We start from the raw sequence: 13,116 nt of genomic DNA, 5'->3' as shown, positions 1-13,116 counted from the left end.
GGTGACTTGTGTGGGTTAGGATTCGATTTGGTCAGCTCGCCCCCCCTACTGTGGTGGCTAGCTCTACTTATATAGGCCCTGGTCCTCTCCCCAAATATTGAGCGGGAAGAGAGCCAACAACGGCCAATTTGAAAGGGGACAACTAGTACAGCTTATCCTGACAAAAGTGGTCTTCTCCTGCAAAAGGCTCTGGGGGTGACGCCGCCTCGGGCTCCATGGTGACCTCCGTCTTGCCGTCCTTCGGGTCCTGGTCTCGTTGCACCGATATGGAAACCTTTGATTGATGCCTCGGTACTCCGCACCTGCGCTTGCCTCCTTGCACCAAAGAGGAAACATGGACGTTGCGCGCGCTGGCGCCCGCCTGGTGTCGATCGTCATGGCTCACGTCACAAGAGCCTCACGAGGTTTGCCTTGCCTTGATCTCTCCGCTCCTCGTGAACCTGCCTGGCGAGGCAGCTCTTGAGGAGGTCTTGCGTTGTCCGCCTCAAGAGGATTGGCCCCTCGCGAGGGTCTTGAATGCCTTTTTGATGAAGATGGTCCATACGGGCCTGCTAGCTCAGCCACGCTGTGGGCCGCAGGCAGGCAAGTCTGGGGACCCCCGTTCCCAGAAAGCCGACACACGCCACGGGCCGCAGGCAGGCATGTCTGGGCACCCCGTTCCCAAGACGCCGACATAGACGTAGGGGGCTTTGCGGGAGTTCGAAGAGCAAAAACATAGGACTCCGACACCCTCGGCCCAACCAAAACCCTTCCCGGACCCATGCCTTCATCCTCCTCATTTTTTCTGCTTCTTTCTTTCTCTCTTGTCTTCGCCGCTGATCCACCACCTCGGCCGCCAGGGAACACCCCTATCGGAACTCCGCGTCTCCGTCACCTCCAAAGTTCCAGTCGGGCTCTACCCCGCTTCTCCTCTGTCACCGTTCAACCCATCTCCTCCGACCATCCCGCCAGGTACAATCCGCTACTCCTATACTCGCCATGCCCGGCAACTGTCCGGTGAATTGTTTGAGCTAAACAAGTTGACCCTTCTTCTTTTTAAGCAACGGATTCCGACTTGGAGTACATATACAAGCACTATGTTGTGTCATTCGACGGATCGTCCAACAAGAAGGACTACACGGATGAGACAGCGTGCGGAGGAGCATGTTCTCAATTTCAAGGGATCGATCAGGTGTCAGCAAGTGCTCAACCGCAACAAGATGCGCGACCATTTGACACTAATGGCCGACTACTTTGCCCCTGATGCACTCTCCATTGACCATTTTCGCCAGTGTTTTCGGATGCACGAGACTGGCTTTGATCATTTGTACCATGGCGCCCGGTCCTATGATGACTACTTCATCTTGAAGAAGGACTTCATGGGAACGATTGGGTTCTCTGCTTACCAAAAGTGCACGGCCGCACGTCGGATGCTTGCATATGCCACGGCCGCTGATTCGTGGGACGAGTACCTACGGATGTCTGAGAGCACATGCGAAGATTCCATGTTCAGGTTTGCAACTGTCGTGGTTGAGGTGTTTGGACCTTAGTACCTGAGAGAACCAACTATGGCAGACACCAAAGGCTCTTGTCAATCTCGGAAGTAAGAGGGTGCCCAAGTTTGTTTGGATGTCTTGACTGCATGCATTAGAAATGAAAGAATTGGATGAAGGCTTTACAAGGGCAATATCAGGGTCATGTTAAGAAGCGCACCATCATTCTTGAAGCAGTTGCATCACATGATCTTTGGATTTGGCACGTTTTCTTTGGCATGCCCAGGTTTCGCATTGAATCAATGTGCTGTAGCGATCACCATTGTTTGCGAGGCTAGCTGAAGGAAAAGCACCTCCTTGCCACTATACTTTCAATGGACATGAGTACAACATGGGCTACTATCTGGATGTCGGTATCAATCCTCCGTGGGCTACCTTTTTGTCAGCACCATCTCTAACCCAGTTGGCCAGAAAAATCTCACTTTGCGCAAAGACAAGAACAAGTTAGAAAGGATGTCGAGAGGGCATTGGAGTTCTGTAGGTCCATTTTACTGTTGTTCATGAATCTGCTAAACAATGAGATCCGGAGACCTTGTGGGAGATGATGACATGTCGTGTGATTATGCACAACATGTTCGTCGAGGATGAGGGTGAGGATGCTGCCGCAACTCTAGAATTTGAAACCATGGGTGATCCTATCAAACTTCTTGTCGGCATTCTGGGAACGGGGGTCCCCAGACTTGCTTGCATGCGGCCCACAACGTGGCTAAGCAGTAGGTCGTACGGCCCATCTTCGTCAACAAGACACCCAAGACCCTCGCGAGGCGGGCGACGCAAGACCTCCTCTAGAGTGGCCTAGCCAGGCAGGCTCACGAGGAGCGGAGATATCAAGGCAAGGCAAACCTCACGAGGCTCTCGTGACATGAGCCATGACGAACAGTACCAGGCAGGCGCCAGTGCGCATGGCGTCCTTATTTCCTCTTTGGTGCTAAGGAGGCCAGTGCAAGCGAAGAGTACCGAGGCATCAGGCAAAGGTGGCCATATTGGTGCAACAAGACCAAGACCAGGAGGACGGCAAGGCGGAGGTCATCGTGGAGCCCAAGACGGCGTCACCCTAGAGCTTTTCGCAGGCGAAGACCGCTTTTGTCAGGATAGCTTGTACTAGCTGTTCCCCTTCAAATTTGCCCGCCGTTGTTGGCTCCCTTCCCACTCGATATTTGGGAAGAGGACCAGGGCCTATATAAGTAGAGCTAGCCACCACAGTAGAGGCATTGAATCCTCATGCCACAAGTTCACAAGCACAAGAACACCTCAACCTCAGGAGGCTGTTCTTCCCTTGTACTGTTCATCATCAGCCCGAGAGGCAATCCACCAACACCAGACTGAAGTAGGGTATTACACCACAATGGTGGCCCGAACCAGTATAAACCTCGTGTCTTCCTGTGTTGCGAGTTCGTCGAGTTCATCCGCGAGATTGTAGCGAGCTAGAGCGTAGATCGGTAGGAGGGAGAGACTTCGCGGGCACCCCAGTGTTCGAACCTTAAGGGTTTGCCGGAACCCCACATCTGACATTTGGCGCGCCAGGTAGGGGTGCGCTAGAGCTTCTTCTCTGCCAGCCAGCTCACCGACGCTCCCTAGCCACAATGTCCAGCGATTCATGGGCCGGCTCCGACCGTGGGTAGCCTGGCCAGCCCGGGCAGCGCCGCCTGCCCATGAAGGTTTCGACCCTGCACTCCAAGCGGCACGGGCGCGCCAAACCCCGCCGGGCACGGGCAGCGCGGCCAGGCGTCATCCACCCTCACCCCACGACTGGTATGGGCCACAGCAAGAGCAGCAAGCCATGCCGCAGCAACGGCGCCGCACTCACGGCGGGAGCTGGCAAACATGCGGGCAGCGCTCACCGTGGCAAGGGAGCTGCTGCGGTGCAGGCTGATGGAAAGCGGCCGGGATACGCTGCTGGAGCGTGTTGCCGAGCTGCTGGATGCGGCGGCATCGGGAGCACCGCCCTTCTGCTATCGGCTTCCTCCCCAGGCCACTGCAGGGCCGCGCGGCGAGCCTCACCACATCTGCACGTCATCGACTACGCCCAGGGGCTTCATCAACATCAGCACGGCCGACGGCGTAGGGGGCTCCAACTCCCCCATGCCGCCCTTGACAAGCACGAGCGCAAGCGTCACCCCCCATGGTCCCGGCCGGATGCCGTATTGTCATCCCCAGGACGCCATCATGGGCGGAGCAACATGGAGCGTGGGGCACCACGGCGAGGTGTTTGGGGTGATGGCCCCGGAGGCCTACGTGCCCCGCATGGTGGACCAAGGGTACGCACCAGAGGACGACATCGGCTCATTCGTTGGAGAAGATTGGGGAGAGGGGCGCTAGGAGCCGAAGCCTTCCAAGAACCGACGGAGAACCACAACGATCGCGCCAGCAGCGGCAATTACAGGGTACCGCTAGTCTCTCAGGAACATGCTTATGCTAACCATGGACTACAGATGAACCAGGTTGCAGCGTCGATTGACGACCCAGGCACGGTGGCACCCGTTCCAACAAGGGAGACACGCTGGGGGCCACCGAGAGGGAGCCAGGAGCAAGGCCCCTCCCCGCGGCACGCGACGCCTGACGACACCCGGAGGTAGGCCCTCTGCCGGGGAGGCCTCGACAACCCTTCCCCCGGCAGAGGACCTGTGGTCGCCGGGGGAACCGCTGGCGTCCTCTTTCCCTCCTCTGTGTCGTCCTAGTGACCGGTCGGCTCAGAGGAGGTCGAGGGTGGCGCAAGGCGGGGCCCTTGTCTGGTGATATGAAGCAAGGCCGGTACCTGTGAAGAAGGCCCAGTGCCTGTGAAGCTCGCCGCCCGTGACACTCTCACGTAATAATGAGTTGGGGCTGTACACGCCCCGGAGTCTCAGGGGTGCCGGCCTCAAGCCCTGGGGCTCCCTCCCACGCCTAGTGGCAGCACTTAGCTTCGCGCGGGTGAGAAGACTTGAAGACCAGAAGACTATACTAGGTGCTAGACGCGGCCTTTTGCTTTGGATCTCTCTTTTAGTAGCTTTGCTTTCTGGATCTGGATTTGAGTTGAAGCTGAGTTTTTATCGATGCGCGCGGGGGGATCCTTTTCTCATTTAAGCAATTTCTTGCCTTCTGGATATCGTTTTGTCTGGGACTCATGTCCATCGCCTTTCCCTCACGAGCTCCTTGCGAGCAGGACTGCGCGAAGCACACGCGCGCCGAGCGCGCGCTGCAACTGCTGCTCACCTCTTGTAGGGCCCCTTCCGACGGGCGACGAGCTCCGTAAGGTCCTCAGGAACTTGACACATCGCAGCCCAGCTCAAAGCTGGCGCTGACTAAGGTAAACCAAGACAGAAAACTCGCATCAGGTTCACAAGTTCACGAGGACACAAACTCACATCGCATGGAAAAGTAAAAACTACAATTTGCTTACATGAGGGGCTCCCCCTCTCAAAATGCTCTTACAAGTTTCCAAGGGCTACGCCCGAGTTTGTGCGCAGGAAGAAATGACAGGAGAACAAGGGATCAGCCAGAAATGTCGCTCGCTGCGTCACCCGCAGACGCGTCACTCGCGTCGACGTCGTCTTCATCGGCATCACCGCCACCATCGGCGACGCCCCTGTCGCCATCATTGACCACATCGCCTTCATCTGCGACGACCACCACCGCATCATCCTCCGAAGCGAAGGCCCTGACCAACGCGTCCACATGGTCCTCAACCCAGCGCGCTAGGTCACCCCGGGCAGCCGTGGGTACGGGGGCGATGGCGGCATCAAAGTCAAAGTTGGGGTCGGCATTTAGGAGGTGGCTAAAGACACGGGAGAAAGCGCGCTCGAGCAGGCCACGCCCCCTTTCCTCCACAAGCTGGCGAGCTCTGGCAGATCGAGCCTCCAGGCGCGTCACCACCTCGGTGAAGAAGGTCAGGTGGCTGGCATAATCATTTGGGTGATGGGTCGGTGCCTCCACGTTACAAATATGGCCGAGGGCGAAATTGGCCCTGTTCTAGAGATCCTTAAGCATGGGGGCATGCTCGTGCTCCAGCGTTCGACGTTGGAGCGCCTCCTCCGTGTTCTGCCTCGCGACGACCTCTGCGGCATCAACCCGCCTCCGGAGGGAACGCAGCTCGGCGCGGGCGGAGGCCAAGTCCTCCTGCGCCGTGACCAAGGCAGCGGCCGTGGCTTTCGCGCGCCTCTCAGCCTCGTCCAACCTGGGCCTGAGGGCAGCTGCCCTGCCCTCATCCTCCACGCCTGCGAGCTTCAGCTTCAGGTCGTACCTGCCCTCCAGGTCCGCGCGAACCTCGGCCACCCAGTGGTTCACCTCCTCCTCAACTCCAGCCTCGCGAGCCCCTACGGCGTCTTCTGCTTGGGTAACTTGACGCTCCCTCATCTCCAGTTGCTCGAGCTCGCGGTTACGCTTCATGGCCTCCAGGGCCAACGCCTCCTCACGCTTCCGGACCTCCTCATCCTCCGCGGGCGTCCCCCTCAGCGACGCAAGAGCGGCCCTGCGCGCCTCCACCTGCTGCTCAAGAGACGCGCTCCAGGCCTGGAGCTCCCATGCGCGCTTCTCCGCAGCCTCGCGGCGGCAATCAGCCTCGCGAGCCTCTTCCAAGGCTCGTGAGCGGGCATCGTAGGAAACCTTGAGAGACGCCTCAGCCTTCGCGTTCTCAGGGTCACGCTGATAGCGGCCGAGGTTGATGGCCACCTTCAGCTTGCACCGCTCCTCCGCCAGCCGGACACCTTCAGCCTCAAGACGCGATCGACACTCGCGAGCTCTCCACCAAGCCGGCTCATCGCGTTCATCGCCTCCTGGAAGAGCTCATGGCGAACCACGCTCCGCCCATGCTCGAGCTCGAACGCCCGGCCTTCTTCGTCCTCACCTCGGGGGCTGCAGGTGGGGCGTCAAGCGGCGCGCCACCCCTCGGCAGGGGGCTGGGGGCTGGCGCCACACCCGACACCAGCCCGTCCTCGCGAGAAGCCCAAGCCTGCTGGGGCTCGCTGCTCAAAGAGGAGCCGGGGATCGAAGCCAACAAGTTGCCATCAAAAATCAGCGGAAGAGTCCTGGGCACGCCTGCATAGCTCCACGCCAGACCAAGGGCGAGGAGCGACGAGGCCGCAGGTTCAACGCGCCAGGAAGGCAAGAGTGCCCCTTCAACCAGCCCTGCTCCAGGGGCAACCAGCGAACTCAGAGCGCTCGAGGCTGGCGGAAGAGTTAAGGAAGAAGGAGGCCGTTTCTCGGGAGATTCAGCAGCCTTAGTGGAAGGAGCCCTAAAAGACTTGCGTCAGAAGAAGAAAGCAACACACAGAGAGCCACAGCGGTACGATACTTACATGTCAATGGCAATGTACTTCCTCCGCTTCAACGGTCCAAAGATGTTGCTGCCGCTGGGAGATCCTTTCCTCTTGCGGAGCTCCTCGAAGTCCACACAAAGACGACCGAAACGCTGGACATGACGGCGGTGCGCAGCGGGGCCGAAGAAGAGCTCGGAAGAATATCTTCAGGGGTGCCCGGTTCCGGCGAACAGCCGGGCACCGTTTCACCACGACCTCCCAAGGCTCCTGGAGGCTTGGCCACGGGAGCCGCATGCAGTGTCTCCTCAGCAACCGACTCCCCAGGAGGGGAGTGGCAGGCTCCTGAAGACGATGCCCCAGGATCACCACTCGGCACGTGCTCCCCAGCACTCGAGCCGTTGGCCTCCGCCTGAGCTCGCCCACCTACACCGTCACTTGGGGCGAGCTCAGCATCAGGGGCAAGGAAGGGAACCACGACGACGGGGTTCTCACGAGGCCCCTCCAGGCCGATCGGTCGCGGCCCCCATTCATCGAAGAAAGGCATGTCCTTCACAAATTCATCCTTATTCTTGCAGCGGTACAGCAAACAGTTCTTCCCAGGCAGTTCGGCTGGCAGAAAGACACCCGTCAGGACCTTGAGCACTGTTCGCCGCATCCCGAGGAGGAGCCCGGACTACTGAAACCTCATGTGATCCTGGCTGCTGAGCAAGGTCCACATTGGGCGAGAATGGCGTTGAAGCGGAGCGACCCGGCGTTGGACGAATTCCTTCACCACCATCGGTGCAGTTATGCCGCGATCCTTCAGCAACCTCAACCTGAGCTAGACGTGGGCAAGGCCGGGGCTCGCGAGCCGCTGATGGCTCCAGCCGGAGTTAGGAACAACGGGCCCCGACGGAGCCTGAAGCAGAGGACTGAGCACACCGGCATCAACGAACACCCATCGTATCCGGAATTTGCTCGTGGATGGAGGGAGCTCGAAATCGATCCCCTCGCCCGCCATAGCAGCCACGGCCTGGAAGCTCACGCACCCCAAGCATTGCTGAGGGTCGGCCAGATGCAATGAGAAGAAGTGACGGAGGAGAGCCACTGAAGGAGCGTTGCCCACCATGGCCTCGCAGACGAAGGCGAAGAAAGCAAGAAGAGTCACAGACTGAGGGTCGAGATGCAGCATGTGGATCTGATAATGCTCAAGCACAGCGTTGAAGAAGGCGGAGAAGGGTGGAATCAGGCCAGCCCAGAGGGCATCTATGAAGATTGGGACCTCGGTGGCCGTCTGAGCCGTGCGAGTGCGAGACGCGGGCCAAGCCACCGTCTCCCCCACTCATTGAAGCTGGAAGCAAGCATCGGGCGCACCTTGTCCATGGCCTCGTCATTGAGCACCCGAGACCGGCCGAGCACCGGTGCAAAGGACGGAGGCGCAGTTGGAAGAGACAGAGGACTCTTCCCCTTCTCAGCTTGTTTAGGCGCCATGGCGATGGAGCAGGCGGAGCGCGAGTTAGATTGGAGAAGAGAAGCAGAGCCACAAGGAAGCAGGGGAATTTGGGAAGCAAGGCGCAGGAGGTGGAGGAATAACTCTGTAGGCCGCATAGCCAGGCGGATTCAAAGGCAGCGTGGGGAAGCGGAGACGCCCACGTCCAATCAACCGCCACGCATCAACCGAGGCCGCAGGCTTTTGGGGCCCGCGGTGCTCCGAACTTGACCCTTGGCTTCGCCGCGAAGCCAAGCCCGAGCGCACCTTGGGCCCGGGGGCTACTGTCGGCGTTCTGGGAACGGGGGTCCCCAGACTTGCCTGCCTGCGGCCCACAGCGTGGCTAAGCAGCAGGCCGTACGGCCCATCTTCGTCAACAAGACACCCAAGACCCTCGCGAGGGTCCAAGCCTCGCGAGGCGGGCGACGCAAGACCTCCTTTGGAGTGGCCTAGCCAGGCAGGCTCACGAGGAGCGGAGATATCAAGGCAAGGCAAACCTCACGAGGCTCTCGTGACGTGAGCCATGACGAACGGTACCAGGCGGGAGCCAGGCGGGCGCCAGTGCGCACAACGTCCTTATTTCCTCTTTGGTGCTAAGGAGGCCAGTGCAAGCGAAGAGTACCGAGGCATCAGGCAAAGGTTGCCATATTGGTGCAACAAGACCAAGACCAGGAGGACGGCAAGGCGGAGGTCATCGTGGAGCCCAAGACGGCGTCACCCCAAAGCTTTTCGTAGGCGAAGACCGCTTTTGTCAGGATAGCTTGTACTAGCTGTCCCCCTTCAAAATTGCCCGCCGTTGTTGGCTCCCTTCCCGCTCGATATTTGGGAAGAGGACCAGGACCTATATAAGTAGAGCTAGCCACAACAGTAGAGGCATCGAATCCTCACGCCACAAGTTCACAAGCACAAGAACACCTCAACCTCAGGAGGCTGTTCTTCCCTTGTACTGTTCATCATCAGCCCGAGAGGCAATCCACCACCACCACACTGAAGTAGGGTATTACACCACAACGGTGGCCCGAACCAGTATAAACCTCGTGTCTTCCCGTAGCGAGCTAGAGCGTAGATCGGTAGGAGGGAGAGACTTCGCGCGCACCCCAGTGTTTGAACCTTAAGGGTTTGCCGGAACCCCACAACCGACACTTCTAGACTAGAATCCGGCCACATTTGAAGAATTTATTCAAATGCATCAACAAATTCGGCATCGACCAACTCACGAGAAGTCGAAGGAAGATCTGATTGAACATCGTTACATGGTTAAAGGGGACAACAATGTTGGAATGTAATATTTTAAAAAAAACTATTGCTGCATGTGGCTATTTAAACATCAACTCTATGTATGCGGCTATTTGAACATGCGGATTTTTGTATAAAAAATAGAAAGTCCGGATGTATGCAGACAGTGTTGGATGACCGCCTCTCGCATCCATGTCCGTGGATTGACCCCTGTTAGCGAACGGATGCGGAAAAAAATTTACGGATTGGCGAGTGAGCCATATTCAGTATGTGTTCTCTCTCTCTCCGTCCATTGCCTCAGAAAGATAAGTCAAATGCAAGAATGCAGTTAGCCGTATGTTGGGTCGCGAAATTCGGCCCGCGTAGCTCAGTCCAGAGGTCGCTAAAGCTGACCACGAGCTATTTTACCAGTCAGCGCGAAACAATGGCTGACTTGAACATGATGGCATGTGTTGTCGTGTCCGTGCATGTTGCTGAAAGAAACAGACACACATGATATATGAGAAATGTTAAATGTCTCCAACTCCAGCGCAAAAACTAAATAAGAGCATTGATAAGCAATAAAAAACTTGAATAGTTAACATGTTCGTAAACATACAACATGGAAAAAGGCTAAAAAAAGACCCGCTTCGGTAGACCCCCTTACAAACCGTATAAAAGGGTAATATGGACATTCCACACTTTCATATGTATAATGAGTCGTTCGTCGGTATGTATATACGTATAGGCCATCTTGTTTTTCTCTTCACTTAAAGTTTCACCATTTTTTAAAGTGTAAAAATAAAGGAGCCAACAAGTTTCAAACTAGGGACCTCCTATTAGAGTGTACACCAACGTGACCAACAGGCCACATTAGCAATTGTGATATTTAGAGGTACAAAAGCTCTCTTAGTAATAATAATCATTAGTTTCTTTTGGTCGAGTTTTCATCTGTTTTTTCTCATTTTAATCATTTTATTTTTCTTTTTTAAAATTCGTGAACTTTAATTGAATTTATGAAATATTTTCCAAATCTGTGAATATTTTGAATCCTTAAATTTTTAAAAAATAGTGAATTTTTTTTAAAATGCACGAACCTTTTTTCAAAATTGATGAACTTTTTTCACATATAATTTTTTTTCCAAAATCGATGAATTTTTTAAAAAAATCGGCTGGCAAGCTGAGGTTCCCAAAACGGGAACATTTTTTTTGCAACTTTCTTTAGTGAACTTCGTTTTTGAAAATCTATGAAAATTTTCATATCCATGAACATTTTCTAAAAATCGATAAACTTTTGAAGATCCACGAATGCTTAGGCCGGTCTAACAGGTGCTTGACAGGAGCGATGTGGTCGCCTAGTTGGGCCAAAGCCTAAGCATTTTTTCTTTTATATTTTTTTGTTTTCCTTTTCTTTTTCTGTTAATTCTTTTTTCTGCTTTTTGAACTTTATTATTGTTTTAAAACTTGGTTACTTATTTAGATAATAATTGCAAATACTATTTTACTTCAAACCTGGCATGGAAGACAAAAAAACAACATTTTTAATAGAGGGTGCTCAGGTGGCCACAAGGCTCCGTGTGAGAGCACGCTGTACCTGGTGAACTTTATTCAAATACAAAACAAACATTTTTCAAATATATGGTGAACTTTTTGAAATGCACGCTAAACAAAATTGCTATACACGATGAACATGTTCTTATAAACAGTGAATATTTTTTCCAATGCATGGTGAACATTTTTCTTCAATATGGAGAACTTTTTTTAACATGATTTTTTTTGGAAAGTGAACAAAATTAGAATTTCAAACTTTTATTGGTTCTGGCATCGAGTAACCCGACCATCTCAGGCACCCGTCGGTTTTGGCATTTTATTACGTTTTCATTTTACTCATTCAATGCATGTCTGCATTTCCTCTTGACCAACATCCTCCGTCATCGGCGGAGCTACGTGCAGTCTTGGGGGTGCCACTGCCCCCCCCCCCCAGTTGTAGCCTAATTACTAAAGGGAATGTTTTTAGAGTTAAGTTAAGCAGAGTTTAGCCATTTGCCCCCCCCCCAAGATGCGTATTTCTTGTTTGCCCCCCCCTGGATCATCTGCTAGCTCCGCCACAGCTCCTAGTCTTCTTTATATACTAGAGCTCCACCGACTAGATGCTAGAGCAAGCCCCTAAAACACAGGGCAAACATGAAAACCCCTAAAACATAGGGCAGACGTGACGCAACGTGCTTTTGGTGTCCGAATTCGTTCAATTTTTTGCATGGGGAACTACCATGGGCGTCCAGCATGGTGGCCAATTTTGATGTCATTTCGTGCATGACAAAAAATACACCCTGTTCGACCATGACCGTTCGGGTCTGCCGGTAGTGCAAGTCTTGACGTACTTTTTTTTCACCTACACCAAATGTACCCAAAATTTTCCCACATAATGGCATCACCATGGCCAGCATGCACGTCAAGCTTCATTCATTTCTAGCATTCTATGCATTTTCTATGGATTTATAGTGAAAAAACCCTAAAATACAGGCCTGGCATGACGGAACATGTTCGTTGTCCGAATTCATTCATTTTTGTGTGGGAGCGGAGCTGCTCCAGTGTTGTGTCGGGCCCCAATGTCGCGTATCAATTGGCGGTGATGTGCCACTCCTTTGGCAGCCGTGCCGACGATGGAATGAGCAGTCCGAAGTGGCTCAACTCTGCATGCGGCCACGAGAGAGTTGACAGCCAAGATCGACCGTCTCGCTGTCGGATCCGGAGCTCACCATCGAGAAGAGTAGGGGCGACGGGGGTCTGAGGAGGAGGGGCGGCGTGCAGCGGCTGGCCGACCCCATCTTTTTATAGCCTGGGGCTGCTGGGGGAGGGGGGTTGGAGGGCGCCGCATGGATGTGAATGCCAGGGCAGGCAGCGTGACGCGATGACTTAATGGCGGGGCGGGCGATGCAGCATGCGAGTGACAGGCGGCAGCGGATGTGGCACAGCAGACAAGACGACAGCGGTAAGTGGTAGGGGGTGCAACCGGGATTGTCAGCAGGTCATGTTGAACCGCCCCGCGTGCCACGGCGCGTCACGCAACACAAATATCATGACCCGGCACCGACAAAATAGAACATAAATCAATGCTGCCTTGTGGATGAAAAACAAAAAAGCCTAAAATTTGTTGCCTAATGGCTAGTTCAAACGTGCTAATGGCCCCCGTGCAACAAGTCGCAAGTTCGACTCTGCATGCTGTCCCTTTTTTATACTTCCTCAAAAACAAATCACGCCACCCCACCGGATGAAAAAATACACCTTGCACTGCGGACGTACAAATACATATACATAGTGCGCCGGCTGGTGGGCCTTTTTACAAATATATGACCATCATGCCCTTACCGATGAAGGGGTGTCTGATACGTCTCCGTCGTATCTATAATTTTTTATTGTTCCATGCCAATATTCTACAATTTTTACATACTTTTGGCAACTCTTTATACTATTTTTGGGACTAACGTATTGATCTAGTGCCCTGTGTCAGTTCCTGTTTGTTGCATGTTTTTTTGTTTCGCAGAAAATCCATATCAAACGGAGTCCAAACGGGATAAAAACTTACTGAGATTTTTTTGGAATATATGTGAATTTTGGGAAGTGGAATCAACGCGAGACGATGCCTGAGGGGCCCATGAGGGGGAGG

The 13,116-nt window shown here is 54.2% G+C and overlaps 1 protein-coding gene across 1 annotated transcript; it reads left to right on the top strand.

Annotated features, from left to right (window-relative positions):
- Nucleotides 1-1,121: 1,121 nt before the first annotated feature.
- Nucleotides 1,122-1,529, top strand: LOC109743163 (uncharacterized). The gene has a single exon (XM_020302239.1). It carries the CDS (start codon nt 1,122-1,124, stop codon nt 1,527-1,529), a length of 408 nt encoding a protein of 135 aa, XP_020157828.1.
- The last annotated feature ends 11,587 nt before the right edge of the window (nt 1,530-13,116 follow it).

Source organism: Aegilops tauschii, chromosome 3 (assembly GCF_002575655.3).
Source record: "Aegilops tauschii subsp. strangulata cultivar AL8/78 chromosome 3, Aet v6.0, whole genome shotgun sequence".
Classification (NCBI taxonomy): domain Eukaryota; kingdom Viridiplantae; phylum Streptophyta; class Magnoliopsida; order Poales; family Poaceae; genus Aegilops; species Aegilops tauschii.
Note: the sequence above shows the minus strand (reverse complement) of the source record. Positions and strands in the feature narration are given on the sequence as shown.